Source organism: Ochotona curzoniae, unplaced genomic scaffold (assembly GCF_017591425.1).
Source record: "Ochotona curzoniae isolate NIBS_2020 unplaced genomic scaffold, NIBS_Ocur_1.0 contig_908, whole genome shotgun sequence".
Classification (NCBI taxonomy): domain Eukaryota; kingdom Metazoa; phylum Chordata; class Mammalia; order Lagomorpha; family Ochotonidae; genus Ochotona; species Ochotona curzoniae.
This window is the reverse complement of record NW_024466607.1, coordinates 6,153,852-6,174,505: the sequence shown is the minus strand read 5'-3', so window position 1 is coordinate 6,174,505 and position 20,654 is coordinate 6,153,852. Positions and strand designations below refer to the sequence as shown.

Here is a 20,654-nt window from a genome sequence, read left to right as displayed (position 1 = left end):
GCCTACCCATTCTCAAACCTGAGCAGGTAACAGGACCCACTGGGAAGCACTGTTTACAATTGTAGGCTGTGGGCCCCAGTCCCAGAATTGCTGACTCGGTCAGACTTGGCTGTTTTTTGGTTTGTTTTTAAGATTGATTTATTTTTACCAGAAAGTCAGATTTTACAGAGAGAAGGAGAGAGACAAAGATCTTCCATCCACTGGTTCACTGGCTGCAATGGCTGGAGCTGAACTGATCCAAAGCCAGGAACCAGCAGCTTCTTTCAGGTCTCCCATGCAGGTGCAGGGTCCCAGGCTTTGGGTTGTCCTCTATTTCTTTCCCAGGCCACAGGCAGGGAGCTGGATGGGAAGTGGAGCTGCCAGGCTACAAACCAGCATCCATATGGGATCCTGGTGCATGGAAGGTAAGGACTTTGAACATGAGAATTTGTGTGTGTCCTTGGGTTGAGCTGAAAACTCACTGTTGGCTGTCCCCTGTGACCCCTGGACCACATGGTCTCATCAGAAAGGAGCAACTGGTGGAGACAGGAGGCAGAATTACAGCTAGGGGGTCGCCCACCCCAAGCCCATCAGCTACCAAGTGCAGTTGGTTAGACCCTCTAAATAAGCACAGTCCAATGGAAATTCTGTGAGCTCTGGGGGAACAGGTGCAGCTGCTGAAAGCATAAAACCTCCAGGAGCTACATTTAGCATAGTCCCAAGGATTTCATGAAACCACAATATATCCTAAATATTCTCAATATGACCAACAGAGCTTTCTTGGGTATATGTAATTTTTTTTTTTTACACTTAGTCTCTGCAACTCTGTCCATTTTATACTCAGAGCATGTCTCAATTCTCACTTGTCACATTTCAAGTCATGTGTGCTGTGTTTTGGACAATTCCGTTTTGGATGTCCCATCCTAAATTGCTGTTTCCTGCACCAGTTTCATGTCTGGCCAGCTGTCTGCTGGTAGCAATGGCCTTACCAGTTAGCAGTTTGGCAGACTGTCTACCACGTGGATTTGATGGGGTCCCTTTTGGGTGGCTCCCCATGGCTGGCTCTTGGGGTGACAGCAAGCTCGTGGTCCGCCTTCTGTGGTTACATCCCCAACGCAGCATGAAGGCCTCCAGGCTCTAGCTGGGCAGTTACTAGGAGGTTCTCAATGAAGCAGTGTCCCTGACCTGCAGGTCTGACCCAGAGGTCACTTCCTAATACCCTTGGATGCCTCCCGGGCCAACCTTTCAGGCTACTCACTCATTCCTGGATTCTGGAACAAATAAACATGTTACGAGGAAATGTGCAAACAAGCAAACACATGGCACAACAGGTGGTGGACAGCGAGGGCAGGTGACAGGGAAGGGCAACGCTGGGGTTCCTATTCTGTGCAAGGTGGTCAAAGAAGGCCTCTTGGAGGAGAGACCTGAAGGAGTAAGGGAGGAAATCAGGGCTTTCAGAGGGAGTGCAAACAGGTAGTACAAAGCCTGGAGGCAGGGACCTTCCTGGGGTAATTGAGGCCCACACAGCTAAAGGGACCTGAGCAAGAGCAGGTGGAGAGAGGCAGGGAGAGGAGGAGGCAGTGTGTATGAATGCCGCGGGAACCTGGAAGCAGGCTGAGCAGAGGGGTCTGGGCTGACATGGCTCTGCCCAAGCCCTCTCAGGCCACTGTGCCAGGACAGGCAGTGGTGGGGGAGATGGCAGGAGGAGGGGAGGCAGGAACTGGAGCATGGAGCCTAGCAATGGCATGGGCTGTCCTAGAGCTTCTGCAGTGGAAGAGCACAGAAAGTTCTAGACTAAGCCTAGACCACAGGTGGAGCCAACAGGAATTTCCAGAAGGGTCAGATTCAGCATGTGAGAGGCCCAGGTCAGGCATGATGGTGCATGTGGGGCTGGGTTTGAGGTGAAGGTGACGCCTCCTCCTGAAAGCCTGCCGGGAGCCCATAGCTGTCTGGGCTTCACCTGGCCTCCTCCCTTCAACCTCCCACTTCCCTCATCCCGGCAGGACAGGGGAAGGCAGTGGAGGGCCACAGTGGGGTCAGCAGCTCAGCCTGGGCTGTGTGAGACCAGCTGCCACTCTCTCAGACCTGTCTCTCCCGTGGGCATAAGTGTCCTCTCCGAGAGGGCACTGCCAGGCCCTGCGTGTCAGAGTCCCTGAACCCTCTGTCCCCACCTCCTCTCCCAGGAGCAAGGGGCTCATTGGGACATGTGACTAGGGTCTGAGTCAGCTCTGTCAGTGGGCGTGGAAGGGGTACCTGGGACAAGCCCCACCTCTGTCTTCCTGGAACTTGGCACAGCTGCCCCCTCATCCCTAGCCCTGCTGCCCCAGGCCACAGCTGTGGCTCTGGGAGCTGGCATGCATGTAGTTGCCTGCCTCTCCTGGGGTGTTGCCGGAAAGAGTACAGTCAGACAGGAAGGCCTGGGGCCGATAGCACCAGCAGGAAGGAATGCCAGCTGGGTAAGCGCGTGGGGCCCAGGGGCAACGTCACGCCGCCCCGCCCCCCTCACTGTCACAGGAGCCGCCTCTCCTTCCCCTGCCTGGCTCACCATCCTCACAGTTGGCACACAGCTCGCCTTGTTGCCCAGATCTCGGTGACACAGGTAAGGGGGCAGGAGCCGGCGGGGGAAGGCTGGGGTGCTGGATTTGTTTTTAAGAGACTTAGAAGCAGGGTGCCCACAGGCTTGAACCTGTCCTTCTAGGGTAATCTGGGATCCTGGCTCTGTACCTGCCAGCCGGGAGAGTAACCCAGTCCCTGTGTCAGAAACGGTCAGAGGAGGGAGGCAGCTGGCATGTTCCAGGTTGTTTTGAGGCTCCTGCCTGTGCCTGGTCGTGGAAAGCTTGCTGTGGGACTTTTAGAAAACCCTTTGACTCCTCTGAGCCTCCTCTTCTCCACTGGTTAAACAAAGAATCTATGTTGGAACTAAAGAGCCCGCTGAATCTTGGTGGACTGCAGGCACCCCGCCCACTGGGAGACCCAGCAGCTTCTGAGGGTAAGGACCCAAAGGCTACAGGCAGCTACAGGCAGCCTGGACAGGTCAGGTCCGCCTGGGAGGACCTAGCCCAGTGGCCTCCCCTGCCTTGTGCTCCAAGGCACCCCTGGGAAAACGTCAGAGAGCTGGGGCTGGGGGCAGGATGGCTGCCACCTGCCAGTCTCCTGTGTGTTCAGAGTGGCCCAGGGGAGGGTAAGGTGGCTCACCCCGTCCCTGGCACTGTCAGCCTCGCCCAGGAGCTGCCACAGCGCCCTGGTTCTCCAGGCCTCTTAAGTTGGTGAGTTCATTCTTTCTCCTTTTTCACTTAAAACTTCCCAGAAAGGTTGAGCCCTATGGGGCAGGAGCATATTAGGGCATAGTGGCAGGAAGTCAGTTGCCTGCCTCTGAAAACCAACCCCCACACACCCACTCCCCCTCAAAGAGGCTTCCTGGGGAGAGGAGATCTGCACAGGCTGTTTCCTGGGGTCACTTTGACACCTTGGCAATGATTTTAATTATTATTATTTACTTGAGAGGCAGAGAGAGCGTGTGCTTCCAGCTGCTGGTTCCCTTGCCAGTGCCTGCAAGAGCCAGGGCTGGGAGCTGGGAGCTCAGCCCAGTTCTCTCATGTGGGTGGCAGGAGTCCAGTTACTTGGGTCACCACAGCTGTCTGCTGGGGTTTGTGCAATGGGAAGCTGGAGCCAGGAGCTAGAACCAGCTGCCACAGCTGGGCGCTCTCATGTGGGATGGGGTCCTTCCTCTGGCCCGCACACCCAGCCCCTGCGGGGGTTTTGATTGGCATTTTCCCGATGACCAGTGCTATGAAGCTCCCTCGCATTTGCTGCCTCTGTGTCTCGCAGTCTTGCAGTCCCAGTGGCTGTTTTTAAGCCAGGCTGTTGGTTGTTCCGCTGCGGGGTTACGGCTGCCTTGCCTGTGTGTCCAGGAGCAGCTCTGGGCTGCAGGAGGGGTCGACTGGCTGAGCTAGGGGTAGAAGCCGGAGCGGAAGCTGATGAGGTGCTTCCTCCTTTAGGGTCCAATGGCTGGTAGGAAGAGAAGAGAGACAGACAGACAGGGCCACAAGGATGTGGCTCTGGTTGCCTAGGTGCCCACCTCGAGCCTTTGAGAATCAGGGCCAGAGAAAGCCTCTGCAGAGTTTTCCATTTCTTCCCTTTAACCTTCAAACCCAGGGGTGCAGGATGAAGGTGGCAGGCAGTCAGAGGCTTATTTGGTACTGCCTAGCAGTGCAAAGTGACACACGTGGCAGTGACTGGCCTTGAAACTGCCCGTGCTAGGCTGTACAGCCTTGTCCTCTCTGGCAATGCTGGGAGGACTACAAGTACCACTGCCAGCCAGCCCTGGGGTCAGGAGGGGACACCACGGCACTGTGCGGTGTGCTGCCAGTCAGGGCTGCGCCACGGTCACGTGGATTTCACACATTTCCACCCATGCTGGGCTCATCGAGATGTAGCCAGTTAGTCGAGGCACAAGCAGCTGCCTTGAAGGCCATTACGTAGGCGCCAAGACTCACGAGTGTGAAGTCTGTCACCGACGGTAATGGGACGTCATCCACCTGTCTCATAGTTGTCTTGTTTCACTGAGCATGAGACCCCATTCTACCACGGCTACTGACAAGACATGAGGCAGGCCAGGGCGGTTCTGTTCTGTGCTTTTCCTATCCCTCGCTTGTACTCCCACAGTAAGCGGCACCTCCATCCGTGGTTTCTTACAAGGACACTTTGAGGCCATCTGTCTACACCGTAAGGGCGAGTTCCATGAAAACTGCATCACTGGGCCTCAAGCCCACCCTGGAGGCCTCTGGCTTCTAGCAACAGGGAGCATGGGCTCAATGCAAGGAAGAGGAGATGCAGCCACAGGATACCTGTCTGCCTTGTGGGGCTCCCCACTAGCTTCTGGGGATCCCACGTAGAGGACACGACATGCAATGTCTGACATAGGCCAAGGGTGCTCGTCAGGGCTAAGCTACATTCCAGCAACCACTTTACTTCAGGGCGGATGATCCAGTGTTACCCTCCTGCCCATACAGGAGGTTGATTCTCAGGAACCCAGTGAACACAGAGCTCATCAGCACAAAAGCCAAGCCCCGGCACTCCTCAGTCGGCCGCCCCAAAGGCACTGTCGCTTTATAGAAAATCCTTTACTATGGAGCTGATGACTGTCTTGAAGCCCTGATCCTGCCTGTGGGCTCACAGCTTGGCATGGTCCCCCTGTCCCAGAGAAGTCCTGCAGAGACCTGGGGACAGTAGCCAGGACCATCCATGTGGTCCTCACTGCTGGGCTGAATGTCCTGCTCCTGTTACTTTTCTCTCTTTTTCAAAAAAATTTTATTGGATGGGCTCTGTGGCATAGTGGATAAAGCTACCACCTGCTATCCTACAAATTTGGCATCCTACAAGGGTGCCAGTTTGAGTTTCAGTTCCTCCACTTCCAATCCAGCTCCCTGTTGATACACTTAGGAAAGCATTGGAAGGTAGCCCAAGTACTCGGTGCCTGCACCCACAATGCACAGCAGAATGAAACTCCCGGCTTCGACCTGGCCTCGCCTTGGCTGCTGCGGTCTTTTGGGGAGTAAGACAGTGGCTGGAAGCTCTCTCTGTAACTCTGCCTTTCAAAAAAATATATACATCTTTAAAACATCTTTATTTATTTGAAAGACTAAGAAACACAGAGAGAGAATCAGGCAGAGAGAGAGATCTTTCATCTACTGGTTCACTTCTCAAAGGCACACAATGACCCTGCCTGGGCTAAGCTGAAGGCAGAAGCCCAGAACTCCGTCCAGGTCTCCCTCAGGTACCTGGCCCATCCCCCGCTGCCTCCCACGGTTCACCCAGCAGGAAGCTGGAATCAGAAGTGGAGCCAGGACTCAAACGCAGGTTCTCTAATGCCCGGTGTGAGTATCCCACAGTGTCTAGATGGCCATGTCCAACACCTGTCCCTCTGCCACTGTGCTCGGCTGCAGCCTCTGTGCCTGGCATCCTTCGGACTGTTGGTCTGCCCAGACCCTGTTCTTGGTAGAGAAGACAAGGCATGGAGGGATGAGGGTCATCTTCCACACATACATGCCGTGCACCCTGAGTCCCAGAGTGTGCGTCAGCAGGAAGCTGGAGCTGGAAATCAAATCTAGGTGCTGGGTTGTGATATGCAGGCATCCTAACCGTGTGTATGTGTGTGTGTGTGTCTGTGTCTGTGTGTGTCTTAACCACTAGGCAAACGCCTCCCCCCAGACATCGAAACACTTGCTCTCCACACTTTGACTTCTCTTTAGGGGCATACTCCGTCTAAGCCAGGGGCTGGAACAGCTCACAGCACAACAAGAATGTGATTCCTACTGCCAGAGAACTCAAAGTCCTTTGTATCTCAATCCTCAGAGGAGCCCCGCTAGTCAGTCACACCAGCCTGATTTAACAGGGAGTCAGCAGCAGCAGAGCCAGGATTCCAACCTGGGACCTCTGCTACAGCGTGTGATTGTCCAAGCAGCGTCCTACCTGCGCTGACAATTGCGCATCCTCCAACAAGCCCTTCTCAGGAAGATGGGGCGGGGGGTCACAGAATAGAGGAGGTTGGTGTGGCAGAACCTAGAAGGGCTATCGATGGTGGCACACTTGCAGGGGAGCCTGCTGACCGCAGGGCAGGTGGTATCTGGAGGGCCAATCCCAAAACATTGTGCACTGGGGGCTGGATTTTTCATGGAACAGCCGGAAGAAGGGGACTTGAGGGCACAGGGGTGGAAGTAGCCAGTGCCCACCCCTGCTGGCTGCTTGCTTTGGTTTCTCCCCCCCCCCCCGCCCCCTCACCTCAACCCGTAGTGCAACCCAGACCCGCTGAGCTAAGGCTGCCCTGCCCGCATGTGGCTCCCTCCCAATCCACCTGCCAGATTGCATTTGAGGCCCCATGATGCCCCCAGGATCGCTGGTTCCTGCTCTGTCACAGTCCACCGCACCACCCACCTCTCTGTGAATGCTTGTACCGCCACAAGGCTGGTGCCTCCCACAGCCACAGGCTGGGAGTGTGTCTCAGCTCTGGCTGCTTCGGCCCCCTCCTCCAAAGTAGCCCACGGAGGACAAACCCAGTCAGGGGCGGCTGACTGACTCAGTCTGTGTGGCTACAACACAATTCCCGAATTGGAGTCATTTAGTAGAACAGATTTGAGTTTCTCACAGTTCTGGGGTGCCGACGTCCTAGGCTGAGGGGGCTGGTATCAGATGAGGGTAGAGCGTCCACCCCGCTTCATCCCATGGCGGAATGCAGAACGGGTGGGGGTGCTCTGACCGCACATTTATAGCAAACCTAGTCTCGCGATAACTAATGGAGGCACTCTCGCGATGCGGAAGTCTAGCAGACCCCGCGCCCAACACTGCTGCAGTGAGGGTGTCATTTCCAACACACGCTCTTGAGGGGACCCACCAGTCGTCGGAACCATCTTATGCGAGTCTCCTTGCCACTTCTGGATCTTCTCCTGTAAAGCAGCACCGCAGTCTCGCGCTGCCTCTCTCCGGAGTGTGGAGGGCTGAGGGCTGGGTGTGCCCTGGGAGCTCCCCTGCCCCCACCCAGCCCGGGCCCGGCCCTGGTGACGGCAGGATTTCGGCAAATCTAGGCTGAACCGTAGAGGGAAATCCAGTTTAGTGAGACCTTTGGGTGTGGAGGGCCTGGCATCGGCGGTGACTCAGCGGGGCTGGGTGGGAAAAGGGTCCGAAAGCCAGGAAAATCGTTGCAGGCTGAGCCTCAGGCCAGTGAGGGCGGCTGGGGATGGGCTTGGAGTCCGTGGAGAGACAAACCCAGAGACCTGCGACATGTCCCTCTCTCCTGTTTAACACAAAATACTAAGACGGCAGGGAACCTCTGCTTGTCTCAGCTCCCCTGGTCTGTCTTGGCTTAAAGAGAGTCACTTTCTGTGAACCTGAGATTTTCCCTTAATTTAAGAGGCAGGACAGGCAGAGCAAGTTCCCATTCACGGGTGCACTCCCCTGAGCGCCTGCAAGAGCCAGGGCGAGGCCAGGCAGAAGCCAGGAGCTGGGGACCCCAGCCAGGACGCCCCCACTGCTCCTCCCCCAGGCTGCCTTAGTGAGAAACAGCAGCCGGGAGTGGAGTTGGGAAACCAGGCCCGAGAAAGGTCCCTAGGCGGGAGGACACTTGCTCAAGCCCAACCCTGCAGCAGCGCCATGTAACTAAGTCAGCATGGTGTCCACAAGCCGCCATTGACCACTGCTGGCCTCTTTCCTGGTGCTAATGACAGGGGGCCTGGAGCAGGTGCCCGGCTGTCCTTGTTCAACCTCTTATGGGATTGAATCTCAAATGATACATCGCTAATATCTTGAGAGGAAGATCTTCCATCCGATGGTTCACTCCTCATGTCGGTGCAATGGCCGGTGCCAAGCCGATCTAAAGCCAGGAGCCAGGAACTTCCTCCAGGTCTCCCATGTGGGTGCAGGGTCCCAAGGTTTTGGGTCATCCTCAACTGCTTTCCCAGGCCAGAAGCAGGGAGCAGGATAGGAAGTGAAGCTGCCGGGATTAGAGCTGGCGCCCGTATGGGATCCTGGTGCATTCAAGGTGAGGACTTTAGCCGCTAGGCCACCGCACTAGGCCCATAAATTTCTGGAGACTTTCGAGAAACATAACATCAAATATAAATACCACACCTAGAAGATAAAATTCTTAAAATGGCTAAGAGATGGTCATGATTCAAATTTGCCAATGCCTTTTTGTACATCATTTTTCTTATTCCTTCAAACATTGGGTGTTTGCTTTTTCCTTATTTATTTGCCAAGTTCTTCAGGTACGTAGCACACAGACGAAGGTGAACTGGGAGAGTTGTTCTTACTCAGCAGAAGCCATGGAGACGCCAGAGTCCTCCTGGTCTCCGGATCACAGCGGGTTCCACAGAGGCTCAGAAGATGGAGACGGTGGTATGTGATCCCTGGGCAAAGCCTTGTGGGAGATGGAGTCCAGCAGTGGGCGGGGTGGGGGAACCAGGCCTGGAAGATTTTACTTAGCCTTTGGGACGCTATGGCTGGAATCCCAGTTCAACAGGTTGGCGGGGGGCAGCGGGAAGCAGGGACTTCATACACGTGCATGCCCGAGACAGGCTGATGAGCCCGGTGCTTGCTAGCTGTGGGGCCCCTCTGCTGCTCCCCAAAGCTTAGGCTTTCACTACAGAGAATCCCAAGCAGGCGGGAAAAGACCTGTGACCACAGAGTGCAGGATGGGACAGGCAAGGATTGGGACAGGTGCAGGGCTCAGAAATCCCTTCTGTGGGGTCCAAGTCAGAGAAATGTCTGCCTGGAGCCTTCCCAGAGCCACCCCCCAGCCCCGAGGTCTCTGCAGGACCCAGCTTCCTGCACTTATTGGCTTTGATGTCTGGGGACGCAGTCTTGTCCCGCCTGCTTGGCGGCCCCTGCGGCGGGAGGGCTGGGAACGCTCATGGCCTTGCCTTTGGTGCCTCTCAGATGGAGAGAATGTCCACGAGCAAGATGAGGAGCCCCGGCGCTCTGCCCGAGGACTGCGTGAAAGAGACAAATCCTCTTCCTCTTCTTCCTCCTCGTCCTCGTCTTCCTCCTCCTCCTCAGGTATAGCAAAGATTTAATATGCATTTATCTATACATCACAATATGATTCAAGAGCAAATTCACACAGCAAACCAATCCCTCATCCTCATGCAATGCTCCAATGTAGTTTCTCCACATCCCCTTCTGGAAACATCTGTGCATATATGTGGGGCCCTCCAAATGTTCCTGGTAAAAGTATATCATGAAAATGCTACGTATGACTGCCCCCCCCTTTTGCAACAAAGTAAACTTTTCATTCCATTTTCTGTGAAATTTTTTAAGTATCCTTGAACTTGTATACAGATAGGATTGATCAGAGAGATACATTTGTTCTCTGGTTGAAGTTTCTAGCTGTCTTATCCTTAGCATTATGCCATGTTATTCTGTAATTTGTAACTTTTTTTCCCTTCACATTTATTTGGTTGTTGGGAAGGTTGGAAGAGAGAAAGTGCTCTAACACACAGATTGACCCAGGACTGAACAAGAGTCTGGTTGAACCGAGGCATGCAGTCCAGGCCTGTTCCGTGAGTGTCAGGGATTCGAATGACCTGGTCTGTCATGGCTGCCTCCCAGGAAGCTGGAATTGGGCGCCAAACTGCTGTAAGAGGCTCATTGAATGATGTGGGCTTCTCGGGATGTCTGTCTGAGCTGCTGCTTCCCAGACAGAGCCCCAGCACTCCTACGTGTTTATTTACAAGGTGGACATAAGGTCTTATTTGATGAACAGCTCTTTGAGTAAGAGAGAGGGAGAGAGAGTGGAAGTAGAGGAGGGGAGAAGAGCTCACAGGTGCCTAGTCTCAAGCCTTCAGCAGGAGACTCAAGCTGCAGGGCTGGTGTTGTTTGGGCCACACTGGAAAGGAGGCTGCCTTCCTTCCCAGACAAAGCAGAATGCCCCTCCTGCCCGGGTTTGCTTTGGAAGAATAGCTTCCGAGTACAGTGGCTGGTCGCAGATAGGCAGGGATACTCCACCCTCTGGCTGACCTTCCGCAGCGCTGCTTCCTGCCTGGCATGACCTGGGCCCTCTGCAGTCCACACAGCACACGCAAGCGGGCTGGGCTGTGTGTGATGTGCGCAGCTGAGGCGAAGCAATGGGAGCAGAGCCCTGGGGTCCTGAAGACACAGAGTCAGAGTTTGGGTCCTGGCCCCCCTCTTCTGCCTCTGTGGTTGACCTCCCGCAGAGCTCAGACCCCATCCATTGTGCGGGTTTTAGGGGTCCCCAAGCCTGAGAGCCCTGCTCCCCTATTAGCCTCCGCCTCTGTAATACACAGGACCCTAACTTACATCTGGCATCCAGCTCCTCTCTCCCTACATGATGTTTTGCATCTACTGTATCCTGTAAGTTTTGTTTTGTTTTTAAATAAATTAAAAATTCATTTTTTATTGGAAAGTCAGATTTACAGAGAGGAGATACAGAGAGAAAGATCTTCCATCTGCTGGTTCCCTCCCCAAGTGGCCGCAACAGCCAGAGCTGAACTGATCCAAAGCCAGGAGCCACGAGCTTCTTCTGGGTCTCCTCTTTCAGGTCTCCCACATGTGTGCAGGGTCCCAAGGCTTTAGGCCATCCTCTACTGCTTTCCCAGGCCTTAAGCAGGGAGCTGGATGGGAAGTAGAGGAGCCTGCACATGAACTGGTGCCCAACTAAGATGCTGGTGCTAAAGAGTAGGGGATTAGCCTGTTGAACTGTGGCACTGGCCTCCATAGCTAGCTTCTAAAATGATTGAATCAGAGAACATTTGCAACAATCATCTTCATCTTAACAGCCTGTATTCTTTAGTAATTGTAACAACAAGTTTATATTATGAGTATGTCATAGAGAAAGCTAAAGTGATTGGCATCATTTGCTTCCATAGAGATCATCTCTGATAGAGTTTGGGAGACTTTGTTTTCTTTGTTGTGTGACATTTTGTAGCATGCATTGTTTTTGTAACAGTGCCGATGGCTTTTGGACATTGGCAAATATTTGTAAAATGCCGGACAGAAGAAGGTAGCTGGCACCCACAGTCTTGCCTGCTGAGGTAACTGGTGTGGTGTTCTCAGGCACAGCAGCCGAGGGTCCTGCACCTGTGGTTCCAGCAGGTGCAGGTGGAAGACGTAACCAGGCACACCATGGCTGTGTCTTTGTGGAATGTGTGCAGCCTTCTTTTTCTTCTCATTGTTCCCTAAAGAGTGTAACCAGTATGTGTGGCATCTGCATTGTGCTAACTATCAGCAGTAACAGGGGAGTGGCCCAATGGAGGGTGCCATAGGCTGCATGCAAGCATTGCTCCTTTTTATATTCAGGGGTTTGTGCATCCACAGATATGGGAATCCACTGGGGCTTAGGATCCTGACTGTGCTTCCTCATACATCTTCCTCTCTCTGTAGAGATCATCTACTCACTGAATTATGAGTGTGGCTCAGTTGGTTTCCTAGACTCTAAAAAGAAAAAAAATTCTAATGTAATTATTTGAGAGAGAGAACCAACACAGAATGGTCATCTCTGGTTCACTCCCTACATGCCGCCGAGACTGGCTGGCCCGGAGCGGGACAATCCTTAGAGTTCTCCCATGGGAGTGGCAGCTGTCCAGTTCTTGAGCCTTCACCCTGCCTCCCGCAGTTGGTGTTGTCATGAAGCTGGAATCAGGAGCTGGAACTGGGAATTGAACTTGGATGCTCGGATATAGAATATAAGCATCTTTTTTTTTTTTTAATCCCAGATAGAATGAACCTTCTTTTATTTTTTACTAATTTTTTAAATTCGAATTTTTAAAAAAAGGTTTATTTATTTTTATTGGAAAGTCAGATTTACAGAGAGGAGGAGAGACAGAAAGATCTTCCATCTGCTGCTTCACTTCCCAAGTGCCTGCTACAGCCAGAGCTGAGCAGATTCGAAGCCAGGAGTCCAGAGCCTCCTCTGGGTCTCCCACATAGGTGCAGGGTCCCAAGGCTTTGAACTGTCCTCGACTGCTTTCCCAGGCCACAAGCAGGAAACTAGAAGGGAAGAGGAACAGCTGGGATATGAACCAGCACATATATGGGATCCTGGCGGGTGCAAGTGAGGACTTTAACCACTAGGCTACCATCCTGGGCCCAGAATACCAGCGTCTTAGCCATCAGCCTGGTTGCCCACCCCCAGTTTGCTAGATTTTTAAATGTCTCCGTGGTTGGCCAGGAGAACTTAGAGACACTCAGCTGTGCTGGAGCGGTCTGGTCTTTCCCAGGGAAGGGAGTCCTTGGCTCTAGAGAAACCACTTTCTCCTACACCTGAATTTGTGGACAGCAGGCTGGGCCAGGACACCGATGCCGTTCTTCATGTCTTGGTGAATCTTCTGCTCATAGCAAGGGCCCCTCGGCAGGTGAAGGGCACAGACTGTGACCCCTGGGGCTCAGGTGGCTGGACAGAAGGGAGTCTCACCCCTGAGAGCCCTTAAGTGCAGCACAGACAGTTGGGTGCTACTGAAATCTCCAAAACGGGGAGGGCAAGGTCATTGTGAACTGGGGCAGATGGAAAGGGGTTTCACTAAGGAATGTGACAACAGCTCAACCTTCAGGATGAGGGAGAGACAGGGGAAGGGCATGGTGGGAGACGCAGTGCATAGCCAAGGTCAACGTGCCTTGGTGGGGCACAGGTGTCCATCTCTATGACATCTCAAAGCCACTTCTCTCAGGGAAAGCTTCCACAGAGCAGAGACAGCAATATCACACATGGTAAGTAGCTATGAACCAACAGAAATATTGGGTGATTTGTCCAAGATCATGCCAAAAGTGAGTGGTGGGACTCCCCCGCCTCCCCCGCTTACCCCTACCCCAGAGCTGCTTTCTGTAGTGGCTGAACTCTGAGAACAGCGGCCAATGTGAACAGCCAGTCACAGGTTGAGGGGCCACAGCTGTGTTCTCTGCAGACAGCAGTAATGAGAACCGGCACCCCAAGGTCCCTAGAAAGCTTAGACTTTGCCAGGGGGTTGAACACCCCGGCAGGGATGCCCATCCGGGAGGCAATAGGCCTTGCCATTTTCCCTTCACTGCTCTGCTTGCTGTGGAGTTTCTCAGTGTGCGTGCAGGCATGTCTGTGTGAAGATGTCCCTTGCAGTGTCGTTTGGAGTAGAGATAAGATAAGGATTTCCTAGTGTCCAAACAGAGTGGAAGTTACACCCTGACCTGGTGTCTCCTTCTGAAGTGATAATGGCCTCAGATCACATCGTTCATCTGATCTCACATACCTGGTGACCGTGCAACACAGGAGATCTACGGGAACAGGGAGGAAAGTTACCGGAAAGTTTACAGATGGAACAGTCATGGTGACTTACTATGAGCTTGTTTTTTTTTTTTCTAAGATTTTTGTTTTTTAAATTTGAAAGGCAGAGTTACAGAGAGTGAGAGAGAGAGCGAGAGAAAGGACCTTCAGGCTTGAATCAGGCGCTGCCTTTGTTTCACTTTTCTAACCCAGCATTTCCAAAACTGATTCACTCTCCTAAAACTTGATAATGAGCCAAGAAAAAGAGCAAAAAACACTTAGGTAGACACAGAGAGGAAGTCTGAGAAGTTATGCAGCAAACCTGCCCAGTGGCTACCTGTGGGTAGTGGCATTATGAGCAACTATAGGGTGTTTGTTTTCCCCCAACAACTAATTTCTTATTTATTTGGAAGGTAGTGTTAGAGAAAGAGAGAGAGCAACACAGAGAGAGATTTCTTCCATCGGGTAGTTCATTCACCAAATAGCTACACTGGCTGGAGCTGTGCCAAGCCAAAGCTAGGTACCAGGAGCGTCATTCAGATCTCCCATTTGGGTGGCAGGGCCATCTGCTATCCCAGACGCATTAGCAGGCCGTTGAAAGTGCAACAGCAGGGACTCAAGTTAACTCAAACAGTAGCTTAACGCGCTATTCCACAATGCTGATCCATGGGTAACCATTTTAAAAATCCACAAGTTTGTGTTAAGATCTGTCTTCTCATGGGAAACTGGAAGCCTTGTCAGACCAAGCAGGGACTCCTACAGCAGCCTCCTCTGGCTGGGGGTGGTGGCTGCCCCGTCAGGTGGACGCAGGCTCTGCCACCCCTGGAGCCTGACTCCTCCCTCCCAGAGGGCATGGATGTGTGATTACTGGTTTTCCTTCCTAACAGATGGCGCTGGAGATTTGGTGCCCATAGAAGAACTAGGTGAGTGTTCCATTAAGGGAGAGGGATCATCAGGGGGCAGGGAGACTGATGTTTGGCCAAGTCTTGGCATCTCTTTGCCTCAGAAGCACCAGCTATGAGTGAGGCCCATGGTTGGGAGTTTCAGAAACTGCCTCCACCTGGGGCCAGGGTCGGTGGGGGCAGGGAGCCAGGGATTGAGAAGGGACTATATGGCAGGGGGATTACAGCCCCACAGCACTGGATTGAAAGACCCAGTGCACGTCTGGACAGTTAGCCAAGGGCCAGTCCTTTGGTTTCCTGGGGCTTCCTGGGGTGGAGGCACCCAGGGGTGGTGGTACCCGGGGGTGGTGCCCAGGCTGACCTCACGCTGTGTTTCTGCTTTCAGGACTTCGGAGGAGAAGCTCGACCTCAGCAAGTGGTAACTATGAACGCTCAAGGAGAGCCTGGTGCCAGGGCGGTGGGCCTCCTGGGAGGCCGTCACTCAGGAACCTGCAGGTCCTGGGGCTCAGGCACATCTGGGAAGGCAGGCTGGGGTCTGCCAGGGAGGAAGCCACAATGGCTCCCAGCCACAGCCACCCCATCTCCATAGCTGATTGTTTAGTGGGTGCCCTCCAATGAGAGGCAGTTCCCAGGAGACCACCCTGGGGAGGCAGAGGAGAGAAAACTCCACGTCCTGCTTCGCCATCCAAGTGTCTCTCTTGTTCTGCAGGAGAGATGGAGGCCTCACAGTTGCAGAGACTGAACATAAAGAAGGATGGTAAGGACGCCGCCGGCCCAGCTGCTGTGCTGCCAGTGCTTCTCGGAGCTCTGGGACCCGGGACAGCCACAGTGGCAGCCACTTCTGCACGTGCCCTTCAGTTTGCAAACTCGTCGGCCCAGAATCAGCTCAAGGAGGGGGATAAGGGCTCCCACTTCTCATACTTGGCCTTGCCAGCTAATGAGTTGCTCAACTTGAGCTTAGCTTAGGGGTCCTGTGCCCTTTCTGCTCCCAGTGGGGTCACTAGGACAACACATGCCTCCCAGGCCTGCGGCTTGAGCAGGGCGCTAGGTATGGGCTCGGCTGAGGGGCAAGAGGTGAAACTGGACCGCACTCCAGAGAAGGGACATTGTCGCCCACAGCCTAGAGTCTGTGGAGGAAGGGAAGGAAAGGAGGGAGATTATGGGTTTTGGTTTTCATTTTATTTGAAACAAAGAGAAAGAATGAGTGCCAGAAACTCCAGATCTCCCACATGGTTGGCAGGGACCCAAGTCCTTGAGCCAGCCCCTGCTGCCTGCCAGCGTGTTTATTAGCAAGAAGCTAGATCAGAAGCAGAGTAACAGACTTGAGTTGGGGGTGCCAATGTAGGATGCAGGCATAACCACTGTGCCCGTCTGAAAGCATGGTTGCTGGTGTGACAGATGGCAGCTGTTCCCCAAGCGCCTCTTGCTAAAGACCCCCCTTCTGTGAGAAGCTAGAACTGGTCCCTGCTGTTTCTCCTGGCAGGGTGGAAATCAGCCACGCTGTGCCACCTTCCCAGCTAGAGATGAAGATTCCCTGGGTTAAAACGGAAATTCCCCAAGTGTAGGCCATGTCCAGGACGCCCGCGGGGATCAGTAGCTGGGCATACACATTGCATCGCGCTGCCTAACAGCACAGACTTGTTGGAAAAGGTGATGTGAGCAGTGACTCCCTGCCCCCACTCTGCCCTTCCAGATGAGTTTTTCCACTTTGTCCTCCTCTGCTTCGCCATCGGGGCCTTGCTGCTGTGCTACCACTACTCTGCAGGTGAGCTCTGAGGCAGGCCTGGGGCTGGACCAGGGCCAGCCATGCCCAGACCGCAGGCTCAGTCTTGTCTCTCTCTCTGCCACCCTCCCAGACTGGTTCATGTCCCTTGGGGTTGGCCTGCTCACCTTCGCCTCCCTGGAGACCGTTGGCATCTACTTCGGGCTGTGTGAGTGACCCCTCCGCCCTGTCTCCTGATCTCTCTCTCTCTCTCTCTTAAACACATGCACACATGGCAAGGGCTGTGGCTGGCCAAAGACCTGAGAGTCATGACCTTTTTTTTTTCTTGTATTTCCTCCTTTCGCTCGTGTTTTCTTCCTGACCACTTTCAAGGTCACTGGAAGGTCCCTGGCAGAACTTCATGGAAAAAAATGGGCCATGCCATTAATACATGCAACAAAAACAGTTTAAAGTGGCAAACAAATGGAGCAAGCCAGAGAAAGACAACGGGCTCAGTGTAGCCAGGGCCTGAATTTGCCCGGAGTTTCCTGCCTCTGTTGTTGCTGGTCAAGTCAGTTGGTCAAGTCAGTCGCTACTTTTAGCAACAATGGCTCAGCCTGCTGCCTGCAGTTCGTCTCAGGAGCCTGCTTGTGTGTCTGAGGGTGGGGAGTGGACAGGGCTGCCCCTGGAGCCTCCTAGGGGGCACGAGGGGGCATGAGGGGGCATGAGGGGGCACAGACTTAATGTGGCTTTTCCTCACTGTTTCTGAGCAGTGTACCGGATCCACAGCGTCCTGCAGGGATTCATTCCGCTCTTCCAGAAGCTGAGGCTGATGGGTAACTTTGAAATCCCTCTTCTGCTCACACTCTCTCCGCTGGGACAAAGAGGGGCTTATTATACCAGAAAGGGCAGAGCCTGCAGGCACGGAGCCTGGGGTTCGAGTCCTGCCTCTGTCAATTCACTGGAGCAGCAACTCTGTGCTTGCCCTACATCTCAGAACAGAGAGGTCGAGAGGCTGTGTGCCCCTGTGCCCCTTGGATCGGGTAGCTGATACAGGAAGCCCCACTCTGACTGTGGGTCACAGAGACACGTGGCATCTGGGGGGGATTATGCAATGTAGACCATGAGGGCTGATGGGAGGGGAGAGGCGTGTCTGCCCCCAGAATCCCCTGCCAACTTTCGGGCTTTGCTCCCCAGGGTTCAGGAAGATGGACTGAAGCCACAGCCCAGCGGACAGCTAAGCCAGGCTCCTGTTGGGCCTCCCATCTCCTGGACCTGTGAGGATGGAGCCACTGACGTCCTGGGAGAGGCCAAGCCAGAGTAATAAAGAGAGCGCTTCTACGTCCGTTTGGTCTGAACAATGGCACACCCTGGGCAGGAGGCACCGGTTGCTGCAGCTGCCTGTGTGGAAGGTAGAGGGAGGGAGGGGGCACTGGGCGTCCTGCCAGCACCTAGGCCTACAGGGAGAGTCCAGGAGGCTGCTGCTCCCACCCAGGGGACAGCAGGACAGCCTGGGGCCCTACTACATACAATTAAGGCATGGGGTTTCTCTCCAAAGCCCAGCCTTCCAAGCAGTCTGAGGTCTTACAGAGCCATTGTGGAGCAAGCAGGCCCCAGACCTGTGGCAGAGAAGCAGCAGGTCCTCTGGGTGCCCCGATGCAGGTGGTGGGATGTTGGGGGCTAAAAGCAACTCCCCACAACACCAAGCCCGGTTTTATCCCCGATGTCTGCCCTGTAGCCCTGGACTCCAATGAGATTAAAATAAACATTCTCTCCCCTGCATTAAAGAGTCAGTTAGATTGTTCCTTTAGGCTTCCCGAGCCCAAGGGTATACATGGTGTCTCCTGCGGGCCCTACTGTGTGTGCAGGGGAAGTGGGTTAAACCTGTGCACTTGGCCCTGCAACCTGGGGGTGGGAGAGATGGACTCACTAATAGTCCTGTGCACAAGACCAGGGGCTGCTGATGCACCCCGCTTGGCAGGGGCCACAGGAAGGAGACAGAGGTAGCAGTGGCCATGTAGAAAACCCAGAGAAGGGACCCGAGGGGGGCGATGAGATGGCAGCTCAGCTCACAGATTCCTAAGCGACATTTTCTAGAGCTCCTGGGACCATCTGGGTCTCTTCACAGATGTGAAGTGGTTGAGTTCTCCCAGGAGCCCTGAGATATGTGGGCCACCAGCGTCCTGCGGGGCGTGATTCCTGTTCTTCCACAAGCCGAGGCTGATGGGTAACTTTGGAATCCCTCTTCTGCTCACATGAGGCTTGGTAGCTCCTTCAAGTGCACGCGACAAGGAAGAACCAGAGTCGGGGTTGAACTCAGGCCCATGTTCCCCTTCTCCCAACTCCGCCTCTCAAAGCTTGGCCCCTGCAGACCCACCCAAGGGTGCTTAAACCTTTTCCATTTCTCAGGTATAAAAAAAATTCTTTTCATTTTTTCATTCATTGATTTTTGTTTGAAAGGCAGAGTATGAAAGAGAGAAAGAGAGATCTTTACCCATTGGTTCACCCCCTAAATGCCTGCACCAGCCAGAGCTGCACCGTGCCAAAGCCAGGAGCACAGGACTCCACTGGATCTCAGGGGAGACTCACGGATTTGGGTCAGCATATGCTGCCTCGTGAGATGTGCATGAGCAGGAAGCTGGATCAGAAACAAAGCAGCCAGGACTCGACTCAGGCACTCTGATACTGAATATAAACATCTTAGATGTTAACCTGCTGTGCTGCAGCCCCCAAGGCCCTACCCATAGACATTTTTCTAGAAAGGGAAGAAAGAAAGCTGCCAACAGTTGGATTGGCCAGTAAAGGACAATCAAAACATGAAAGGCAGAGTACCAGCATCATTTCATAGCAGGATAGGTTTTGCACCGAGAAGTCAATACAAGTATCAGAAAACCACAAAGTTAGCAGGAGCAAAATGGTTTAAAGTGGAATAAAACAACTTTTTGAAAGTTCCATGGTGTGTTCTCCTTGCTCAGATTCCTGTAGTCCTGTGGATTTCTTTTCTTTTTTTCAGATTTATTCATGTATCTGAAAGAATTACAGGCAGAGAGAGAATCTTCCATCTGCTTGTTCACTCCCCACATGGCCGCAATGGTTAGGCCTAAGCCAGGCCAAATCCAAGAGTCAGGAATTTCTCTCGTGTTTCCCATGTGCATACAGGGCCACACGCACTTGGTCCATTCTCCACTGCGTTCCCAGGTGCATTAGCAAGGAGCTGGATCAGATATGGAGCAGCCGTGTCTTGACTGGGTGCCCATACTGATATTGTAAGCAATACCCACTATGCCACAACACTGCCCCCCAAAAGTTTTCTTTTGGAAATGGCAAGACTGGAGAATTTTTAGGGACTTTCACACTCTTTCATTTTGGGTTTTGCAACCCCAGCTCCCATCCCTGAAGTGACGGGACCCCTCTACCTCCCACAGCTTCTCCCACTGCAGGAATATTTTACTCTTGTTCTAAGCCATTTGCTCATAGTTTAAGGTTTTCCTTCAGAAGAAGACAGGATGATCTTAAAACTAGGAAATACTTACTCATGGGCAAAAATTGTGTACTTTACAGTGGAGGATGTGGAGTGAGGTATTTTTGTGGAACATCTATGTGAGGCCAGACACCATACGTGTCTCCTCACATCATTATCTTTTTTGCAATGAGGACAGCTTCAAGACTACTGTCAGCAACTGCACATGCCTCATTCATCGCTGAGATCAACCTGTTACTGAATAAATCTGACGTGTGAGAACGTTTTGTTTGAGGTTACGGTCATGACATCCTCCATGCTCAGCTTACAATCAAGCTCTCCCATCAATGCCTGTGGTGGAATCCTCCAAGCCTGCTCCTTTCCCAAACTATCTTGGCCATTCCAAGTCCTTTGCCTGTGCTCACACATATTCACACAATTTTGTAAATTTCTGCAAAGAAGCCGGTGGGAATTCCGCCGGCGCTCTGGCTGCTGGCACCGCCCTTGGAGCCTCTCATAGCTCTGCTGCCTGGCTAGAGCTCCAGGGCAGGCCAGCCCAGGGTCTGGTTACATCTCAGGCATCAGGTGGATTCCTGGAACCCTAGTCCAATGTGTGATCTAAAAATAGGGCACCCGCTCTGCCCCTGAGCCAGGGAAGGCAGGGAGAAAGGAGGGGAAGGGAGAGGCGCTAAGGCAGGGGTGGGAACTGTGAGTGTGGAGAGGGAGGTGAGGAGCTGGCCAGGGTGGTGGCTGTCACTTGAATCCTAGTCCTTTCCCGAGACCTAGGCCTGAATCACAGGTGGACAAGGCATGCTGCTGGCTGAACTTAGGGAGCTGGGGCTGGGGGGATGGAGCGCAGAGTTTAATTTG

At 53.4% G+C, this 20,654-nt stretch overlaps 1 protein-coding gene across 3 annotated transcripts; it reads left to right on the top strand.

Annotated features, from left to right (window-relative positions):
- Positions 1 to 2,490: 2,490 nt before the first annotated feature.
- On the top strand, positions 2,491 to 18,104 carry TMEM40 (transmembrane protein 40). 3 transcript variants are annotated; one of them, XM_040994893.1, is made up of 10 exons: positions 2,491 to 2,578; positions 8,788 to 8,865; positions 9,409 to 9,528; positions 14,608 to 14,643; positions 15,008 to 15,040; positions 15,332 to 15,379; positions 16,316 to 16,387; positions 16,479 to 16,553; positions 17,098 to 17,160; positions 17,522 to 18,104. In XM_040994893.1, exons 2-10 carry the CDS (start codon positions 8,796 to 8,798, stop codon positions 17,539 to 17,541), a joined length of 537 nt encoding a protein of 178 aa, XP_040850827.1. In that variant the 5' UTR covers positions 2,491 to 2,578; positions 8,788 to 8,795; the 3' UTR covers positions 17,542 to 18,104. The 3 variants fall into 3 exon arrangements, with proteins under 3 accessions (XP_040850827.1, XP_040850830.1, XP_040850828.1); XM_040994896.1 differs by having other exon boundaries at positions 2,493 to 2,578; positions 8,791 to 8,865; XM_040994894.1 differs by having other exon boundaries at positions 2,498 to 2,578; positions 8,731 to 8,865.
- The last annotated feature ends 2,550 nt before the right edge of the window (positions 18,105 to 20,654 follow it).